At 52.4% G+C, this 9,785-nt stretch overlaps 1 protein-coding gene across 1 annotated transcript in view; it reads left to right on the top strand.

Annotated features, from left to right (window-relative positions):
- Positions 1-1,077: 1,077 nt before the first annotated feature.
- Positions 1,078-9,785, top strand: part of LOC149273252 (ryanodine receptor 1-like) — a 57,918-nt gene continuing 49,210 nt past the window's right edge. The window contains exon 1 of the mRNA XM_089506551.1: positions 1,078-1,125. Coding sequence (XP_089362677.1) covers positions 1,078-1,125 — 48 coding nt within the window. The remainder of the gene's footprint in view (positions 1,126-9,785) is intronic.

Below are 9,785 nucleotides of genomic sequence, written 5' to 3'. Positions count from 1 at the left end.
AATATTTATTCTCAAGAAAAATGAGTTTTGACTCCCTCCCCTGCCTGTAGGGGGGGCTGGGGCTCTAGGCGGCTGCTTAATATCTTATACGGCTGCCTGGAGTGGATGATACAGGGCCTGGGGCACCGGCAGAGGCGCTCTCTCTAGAAACCCCTCTCTCCTCCCCTGATGCCCCTCTTTTCTAGGAGGTCAGAATGTTTGCTGGGTATGAGGGGATCGCAGGGTTCTACAGCCCTAAAAGCCCCGTAATGTGTATAGAAACAGCAGGGAACGGCTTTATAAATTAAACAGGGTAATAGAATAGGAAGGAGTCAGACTGCGTGACCCGAGAATTTGCCCCCTCACTGTGAGACTGGGGCAAAAACCCCGAGAGCTCCGGCGTACGATCATATTTACTAAAGTGGTTCTGATTAAAAGTCCTGAACATGGTAGCGATCATCCCATTGGTTTCCACGGTGACTGCTCCACATTTAGAAATTTGTCCCAGACATTTTAAGACGGGTGTATTGAGCTGGAAGTGCCCTGCCCTGTGCCCCATGCCGCCCCTGCGATTTGCCCCACGCCCTGCCAGGTGCCACCCCTGCGATTGGCCCCACGCCCTACTATTTGCCCTGCGCCGCCCCTGCGATTTGCCCCGCGCCGCCCCTGCGATTTGCCCCACGCCCTGTGATTTGCCCCACACCGCTCCTGTGAGTACCTGATAAGTTTCAGAGATTCATTAATCTGGAAAAGCCCCCCTCCCCCATTATTATATCCCTGGCTGGGGGCAGTTTTTGGAAACAATCTTTCTCATAAATCTTTTGCCCCTTCTCAGTCTGCCCCCTCCCTGTTGCTGTTGCCCCCCCCATCTATTTTCCCTGCCCTCCTCCCACTCTCCTGCCCCTCTGTGGGTATTTTGGCCGTAGGAGCGCTCCCTCCAATCAGTGAGCGGAGGTGGGGAGCGGAGGGGACAGGCTGTCTGTGTCATCGTTCTGCACGGAGCTCGGGGGGCAGCAGCCGCTCTCTCTCCCCCCTCAACACCAACGGATTTAGTGCCAGGAGACCCCCGGGAGACGTCCTTTGCCGAGACCCCCAGCCATGGCTGAAGCAGGAGAGAGTGAGGACGAGATCCAGTTCCTCAGGACGGTGAGTGTCTGTGGAGGGTGAGGGTATGTGGAGGGTGAGAGGGTACAGAGGGTGAGGGTGTGCGGAGGATAAGTGCGGTGAGTGAGTGTGCGCTCACACTGGCACTTGGTTACCCTGGGCGTTCTAGAGTCGTAGTTTTATAAAGGTGGTTGCGGAGAGAGGGGCCATGGGCGCTGTGAGTGTGTGCGGGGGTAAGTGAGGGCGCTGTGAGTGTGCGCGGAGGGTGAGTGAAGGCACTGTGAGTGTGTGTGGAGAGTGAGTGAGGGTGCTGCAAGTGTGTGCGGAGGGTGAGTGAGGGCGCTGTGAGTGTGTGTGGAGGGTGAGTGAGGGTGCTGCAAGTGTGTGCGGAGGGTGAATGAGGGCGCTGTGAGTGTGTGTGGAGGGTGAGTGAGGGTGCTGCAAGTGTGTGCGGAAGGTGAATGAGGGCGCTGTGAGTGTGTGTGGAGGGTGAGTGAGGGTGCTGCAAGTGTGTGCGGAGGGTGAATGAGGGCGCTGTGAGTGTGTGTGGAGGGTGAATGAGGGCGCTGTGAGTGTGTGTGGAGGGTGAATGAGGGCGCTGTGAGTGTGTGTGGAGGGTGAATGAGGGCGCTGTGAGTGTGTGTGGAGGGTGAATGAGGGCGCTGTGAGTGTGTGCGGAGGGTGAATGAGGGCGCTGTGAGTGTGTGTGGAGGGTGAGTGAGGGCGCTGTGAGTGTGTGCGGAGGGTGAATGAGGGCGCTGTGAGTGTGTGTGGAGGGTGAATGAGGGCGCTGTGAGTGTGTGCGGAGGGTGAATGAGGGCGCTGTGAGTGTGTGTGGAGGGTGAGTGAGGGCGCTGTGAGTGTGTGCGGAGGGTGAATGAGGGCGCTGTGAGTGTGTGTGGAGGGTGAATGAGGGCGCTGTGAGTGTGTGTGGAGGGTGAGTGAGGGTGCTGCAAGTGTGTGCGGAAGGTGAATGAGGGCGCTGTGAGTGTGTGTGGAGGGTGAGTGAGGGTGCTGCAAGTGTGTGCGGAGGGTGAATGAGGGCGCTGTGAGTGTGTGTGGAGGGTGAATGAGGGCGCTGTGAGTGTGTGTGGAGGGTGAATGAGGGCGCTGTGAGTGTGTGTGGAGGGTGAATGAGGGCGCTGTGAGTGTGTGTGGAGGGTGAATGAGGGCGCTGTGAGTGTGTGCGGAGGGTGAATGAGGGCGCTGTGAGTGTGTGTGGAGGGTGAGTGAGGGCGCTGTGAGTGTGTGCGGAGGGTGAATGAGGGCGCTGTGAGTGTGTGTGGAGGGTGAATGAGGGCGCTGTGAGTGTGTGCGGAGGGTGAATGAGGGCGCTGTGAGTGTGTGTGGAGGGTGAGTGAGGGCGCTGTGAGTGTGTGCGGAGGGTGAATGAGGGCGCTGTGAGTGTGTGTGGAGGGTGAATGAGGGCGCTGTGAGTGTGTGTGGAGGGTGAGTGAGGGCGCTGTGAGTGTGTGCGGAGGGTGAATGAGGGCGCTGTGAGTGTGTGTGGAGGGTGAATGAGGGCGCTGTGAGTGTGTCAGGGCCGGGCTCTCGGGGGCAAAACACCTGTTGGGTTCTCATCAAAGCCTCATAGCGGGGGGGGGGGGGGCGAGTGACAGCGACCAAAACGGACACTCGGTGACAGGAGTTTTAACACTTAGAGAGTGAGCTGGGGGGATGGGAGACTACCCCTCTCTGTATAACACGCAGAACTACCCCTCTCTGTATAACACGCAGAACTAACCCTCTCTGTATAACGCGCAGAACTACCCCTCTCTGTATAACACCCAGATCTACCTCTCTGTGTATAACAAGCAGGACTACCCCCCGTAAAACTACCCCTCTGCATATAACACACATAGTAGTCACTCTGTATAAGACACTTCCATTAATCCTCTGTTACATTCACCGGTTCGCAGGGAAAGCCTGCTGGGCCTGTAATGATGTAAATCCCTTCACTGTATTACCCTCTACCACTTCTGCTGGGAGGCTGTTCCACTTAACCACCTCTGTGGGTACGGGGGGGGTGAATGTCTTCTCGCGCATGCATAAGAATGTATGTATCATGTAATTCTATATACCCCCCACCCCCCCACACACTCAGCAGAACAGGACAGACGCGTTTCACCCGATCTATAAAAAGCCTCGGCCGGCCCCGGAGACCCAGAGCGAAGACGTGGCCTAAATATCTCGGTGCTGAGCGGAGAGCCTTCCTGATACCCTCTTACATATCATACATCACATACATCATACATCTCATATATCACATATATCATACATCACATATATATATATACCATACATCACATATATCATACATCACATATATATCATACATCACACACATCATACATATCATACATCATATGCATCATACATATACATCATAGATCACATACATCACATACCTCATACATATCATACATCTCATACATATCATACATCACATATATCATACATATCATACATCATGTATATCATACATCACATACATCATACATATATATCATACATCACATATCATACATATCATACATCACATATATATATCATACATCACACACATTATACATATCATACATCACATATATATCATACATATCATACATCACATATATATATATCATACATCACACACATTATACATATCATACATCACATATATAATCATACATCACATATATATCATACATCACATACATCATGCATATCATATATCTCAGACATCACATACATCATACATCACATATATCACATACATCATACATATCATACATCACATATATATCATACATCACACACATCATACATATCATACATCATATGCATCATTCATATACATCATAGATCACATACCTCATACATATCATACAGCATACATATCATACATCATATGCATCATACAAATACATCATAGATCACATAGATCACATACCTCATACATCACATACATATCATACATCATATGCATCATACATATACATCATAGATCACATACATCATAGATCACATAGATCACATACCTCATACATATCATACATCACATACATCATACATATCATACATCATACATATCATACATCACATACCCTCATACCCAGCGCACATTCTGACCTGATGCCGAGGGGCATCGGGGGAGAAGAGAGGGGTATCAGTGGAGGAGAGAGGGGGATCATGGAAGGAGAGGGCCATTGTTGGGGCTTTTAGGGCTGTAGAGCCCTGTGATACCCTCATACCCAGCAAACATACGAGGTGGCGTTCTAGTACCCCGGTAACAGTCCTCCTTCTGTGACGTGGGGCAGCTCCCTACACGTCCGTTATAGGAACTGCATTGTTTAACCCCTTAAGGACAATGGGCGGTCCCTAAACCCATTGAAAACAATGCATTTTGAGCCCGTACATGTACAGGCTTTGTCATTAAGGGGTTAAATGTACGTAGAAGACCTCCGTTATCCGGGGCAGTCCTGGACTGCCCCGGAGTCTCCGAGCCAGGGCCTGCCTCCCCAGGTGTCTCCGGGCCTTTGGTCATACCCAATCACTGCGCAGGTCCCGCCCACCCCGGCGCCCCTACTCCCCTACTTCCCATCAACCCTACTCCCCTACTTCCCATCAACCCTCCGCCTTCCAAATGCTAACCAGCCCCGCCCCCACATCCGACTAGCACCACCTCATGATGGAAGCTCCGCCCCCATAAGGGGGGGGCAAGTAGCCTTTGCTGAAAAGGTCCCAGGCTCAGTGTAGCTGCCGTCATCATGGGCAGAAAAACTCCCATGACCCTCAGCCACAATAATGATGATGAAGGTGTTACAGGGTCACCGTACCCAAGGCTGGGACCCCTGTTTGAGGGCTGAGGAATCACCAGTCAGTCCCTCATACGGAGCTCCTGCTATCCACGGGTCAGTCAGACCACCATTCACAGTAAAACAAGAACTTTATTTACAAACACACAGAACTTTATATATAATCAAAATCCAATGAACACAAAACCCAACCCCCAATCCCATCACTCCCATCCCATCACAAATCCCATCAGTATACAGGGGATGTATCAGGTGAGGGGATTAAGGGATACAATGGGTTCCCCCACCTGTGTTATCCCCCCTATAGTGCGGGGGCCGGCGGGGCCGACAGGGCTGTGCTGGCTGATTAAGAGCCCCAGCCGGGTTACCTGATCGTCTCTTTGAAGGCCGGAGCTGCAGCCACATTCAGTCTCTGGGCCGGTTACACAATAATACACACAATATAATATTATAATATAATATATTACCGGGTCACGGAGCGCTTTTGTGTCCGGTTCCGTATCCCGTGACCCGGTAATATATTATATTATAATGAACATATGAGCCGGCTAGCCTGGCCCTGTCGCAGAACGTCATAGGAGCCAAAACCCCAAAAGCAGGGGCACCTGAGCATCCAACACACCTGTCATTTATTGGCCCCAGGGGCCAATTCTGGCACTGAGGTTTACTTCTACTGTGATATGTGAACCATCACCTCCAGGGGCTCTGCGTGTGCTCCACACGTATGTACAGCCGCATGCAATGAACCAATTTATACCTATATATAACAATATGATAACCACACACATTGGCCAAGCCTCCCAGGTAGAAATAATGAGTCCTGCACCGGTTTTGGGGGTGAATGGAGACCCTTTTCCTGCTGTGTCGTATTTCCCCGTTGCCCGCATCATGCATGTTTCCCAGGACATGTGTGCGCTTCCGTATGCGGGGGCAGCACTTTACACTTTAGGCAACGGGTTGTATGTTGTGTGGTTTGCAGGCAGCGGGTTGTATGTTGTGTGATATGCAGGCCGCGGGTTGTGTGTTGTGTGATATGCAGGCCGCGGGTTGTATGTTGTGTGATATGCAGGCCGCGGGTTGTGTGTTGTGTCATATGCAGGCCGCGGGTTGTATGTTGTGTGATATGCAGGCCGCGGGTTGTATGTTGTGTGATATGCAGGCCGCGGGTTGTATGTTGTATTGTGTGGTTTGCAGGCAGCAGGTTGTATGTTGTGTTGTATGTTGTGTTGTGTGGTTTGCAGGCAGCAGGTTGTGTTGTATGGTTTGCAGGCCATGGGTTGTATGTTGTGTGTTGTGTGATATGCAGGCCGCAGGTTGTATGTTGTGTGATATGCAGGCTGCGGGTTGTATGTTGTGTGGTTTGCAGGCAGCGGGTTGTATGTTGTGTTGTGTGGTTTGCAGGCAGCAGGTTGTATGTTGTGTTGTGTTGTTTGGAGGCAGCGGGTTGTGTTGTATGGTTTGCAGGCCGCGGGTTGTGTGTTGTATGATATGCATGCCGCGGGTTGTGTGATATGCATACCGCGGGTTGTGTGTTGTGTGATATGCAGGCCGCGGGTTGTGTGTTGTGTGATATGCAGGCAGCGGGTTGTGTGTTGTGTGATATGCAGGCCGCGGGTTGTGTGTTGTGTGATATGCAGGCAGCGGGTTGTGTGTTGTGTGATATGCAGGCCGCGTGTTGTGTGTTGTGTGATATGCAGGCCGCGTGTTGTGTGTTGTGTGATATGCAGGCAGCGGGTTGTGTGTTGTGTGGTTTGCAGGCCGCGTGTTGTGTGTTGTGTGATATGCAGGCAGCGGGTTGTGTGTTGTGTGTTTTGCAGGCCGCGGATTGTGTGTTGTGTGGTTTGCAGGCCGCGGGTTGTGTGTTGTGTGATATGCAGGCCGCGGGTTGTGTGTTGTGTGGTTTGCAGGCCGCGTGTTGTGTGTTGTGTGATATGCAGGCAGCGGGTTGTGTGTTGTGTGGTTTGCAGGCCGCGGGTTGTGTGTTGTGTGATATGCAGGCCGCGGGTTGTGTGATATGCAGGCAGCGGGTTGTGTGTTGTGTGGTTTGCAGGCCGCGGGTTGTGTGTTGTGTGGTTTGCAGGCCGCGGGTTGTGTGTTGTGTGGTTTGCAGGCCGCGGGTTGTGTGTCAGTTTGTGCGGTTAGCGGTGTGAATGTGGATTGCTGGAATTTCAGTTATTTGCTGAGTGTTGATCTCAGTAAAACCCCCAACAGGTGCAGCCTTAAAATATTGCAGAGAAGAGCCTAAAGTCCCGGCCCTCTGTACGAGAAAGAGACCCCCTATATCCCAGGGAAGAGCCCTATATCCCGGTGCGATCTACAGGGGAAGAGCCCTATATCCCGGTGCGATCTACAGGGAAAGAGCCCTATATCCCGGTGTGATCTATAGGGAAAGAGCCCTATATCCCGGTGTGATCTACAGGGGAAGAGCCCTATATCCCGGTGCGATCTACAGGGAAAGAGCCCTATATCCCGGTGTGATCTATAGGGGAAGAGCCCTATATCCCGGTGTGATCTACAGGGGAAGAGCCCTATATCCCGGTGTGATCTATAGGGGAAGAGCCCTATATCCCGGTGCGATCTACAGGGGAAGAGCCCTATATCCCGGTGCGATCTACAGGGGAAGAGCCCTATATCCCGGTGCGATCTACAGGGGAAGAGCCCTATATCCCGGTGTGATCTATAGGGGAAGAGCCCTATATCCCGGTGTGATCTATAGGGGAAGAGCCCTATATCCCGGTGCGATCTATAGGGGAAGAGCCCTATATCCCGGTGTGATCTATAGGGGAAGAGCCCTATATCCCGGTGTGATCTACAGGGGAAGAGCCCTATATCCCGGTGCGATCTACAGGGGAAGAGCCCTATATCCCGGTGCGATCTACAGGGGAAGAGCCCTATATCCCGGTGTGATCTACAGGGGAAGAGCCCTATATCCCGGTGTGATCTACAGGGGAAGAGCCCTATATCCCGGTGTGATCTATAGGGGAAGAGCCCTATATCCCGGTGTGATCTATAGGGGAAGAGCCCTATATCCCGGTGTGATCTACAGGGGAAGAGCCCTATATCCCGGTGCGATCTACAGGGGAAGAGCCCTATATCCCGGTGCGATCTACAGGGGAAGAGCCCTATATCCCGGTGTGATCTACAGGGGAAGAGCCCTATATCCCGGTGTGATCTATAGGGGAAGAGCCCTATATCCCGGTGTGATCTATAGGGGAAGAGCCCTATATCCCGGTGTGATCTACAGGGGAAGAGCCCTATATCCCGGTGTGATCTACAGGGGAAGAGCCCTATATCCCGGTGCGATCTACAGGGAAAGAGCCCTATATCCCGGTGTGATCTATAGGGGAAGAGCCCTATATCCCGGTGTGATCTATAGGGGAAGAGCCCTATATCCCGGTGTGATCTACAGGGGAAGAGCCCTATATCCCGGTGTGATCTACAGGGGAAGAGCCCTATATCCCAGTGCGATCTACAGGGGAAGAGCCCTATATCCCGGTGTGATCTACAGGGGAAGAGCCCTATATCCCGGTGCGATCTACAGGGGAAGAGCCCTATATCCCGGTGCGATCTACAGGGGAAGAGCCCTATATCCCGGTGTGATCTACAGGGGAAGAGCCCTATATCCCGGTGTGATCTACAGGGGAAGAGCCCTATATCCCGGTGCGATCTACAGGGGAAGAGCCCTATATCCCGGTGTGATCTATAGGGGAAGAGCCCTATATCCCGGTGTGATCTATAGGGGAAGAGCCCTATATCCCGGTGTGATCTATAGGGGAAGAGCCCTATATCCCGGTGTGATCTATAGGGGAAGAGCCCTTTATCCCGGTGCAGTCTGTTAGGAAGGGCCTAATGTTCTGTTATCAATTACATCTCCTGGGAGCTGTTATGAAAATGCATGCTGCAGGGTGGCACTGAGCCCACTGCCTCTGTATAAATGCCCCCAGTTTATGCGTCTGTGGGGGGGTCTTTTGAACCTTTCGTCATTCAGTCCTCCTTTAGACAGCTGTCGGTCCGGCGGGCCCCTGCGCTCGGCTGGATCCGCAGTTTAATGACATTTCCTCCTGCTGAGTGTTAACCCCTCCATATAGCCCTTCATATAGGGGGTGGGGGTGCTAACCATCAGCCCAGGGCCCATCCATATGGCCCGAACATAGAGTGGCCAGCAGGGCCGGCCCGACAATGGAGCCGAGTGGGGCAACCGCTCCAGGCGGCACTTTTGAAGGGGCCCCAAGCCCCCCCTTTTTTTTTTTTTTTTTTTAAAGCAAAAGAGAGAGAAAGGGGCGCCGAGTGGTTTTCGTTTACCAAGCTGTCAGTATCCGCTCGGCGCCCCTCTCTCTCTCCTCTGCGGCGAGTCTTCCTGTTCGGTCTCGGTGCTGAGTGCAGAGTGCTGGAAGATGACCTCATTTCCGGCGCTCAGCATTACAAGCCGGCACCGAGACTGAACAGGGAGACTCGCCGCAGGACTGCTGAAAGGTAAGTACAAGGTGGGGGGGGGTAAGGGTAGATAATAGGGAGGGAGGGAGAGGAAGGGTAGATAATGGGGGGGGCGGCAGGGACGGAGGGAGAGGAAGGGTAGATAAGGGGGGGGGGCATTTTAAAATTCGCCCCAGGCGGCATTCTGTCACCCTGGTGGCCAGACACATGGACTGTGCCAAAAAAATAGATGGAGCACAGAAAGGTTCACTGGGGAAATGCTGTGGGACAACCCTAAGTGAGACCCTCGTGTTATTCCAGGCAAGCAGATAAAATGTAAGATTACAGTTGCCCTCTTGGCCAGCGCTCCCTGCCCACTTTATTACCTTTCCTGTGTTTTTCATAAAAAATGCTGAACCCTTATTTTACCCTATATAACCCCTCCTATTACTTCATAAACCCCTCCTATTACTTCATAAACCCCTCCTA

Source organism: Sceloporus occidentalis, unplaced genomic scaffold (genome assembly GCF_023333645.1).
Source record: "Sceloporus occidentalis isolate IW3139 unplaced genomic scaffold, rSceOcc1.0.p SCAF_390, whole genome shotgun sequence".
NCBI classification, from domain to species: Eukaryota; Metazoa; Chordata; class Lepidosauria; order Squamata; family Phrynosomatidae; genus Sceloporus; species Sceloporus occidentalis.
Note: the sequence above shows the minus strand (reverse complement) of the source record. Positions and strands in the feature narration are given on the sequence as shown.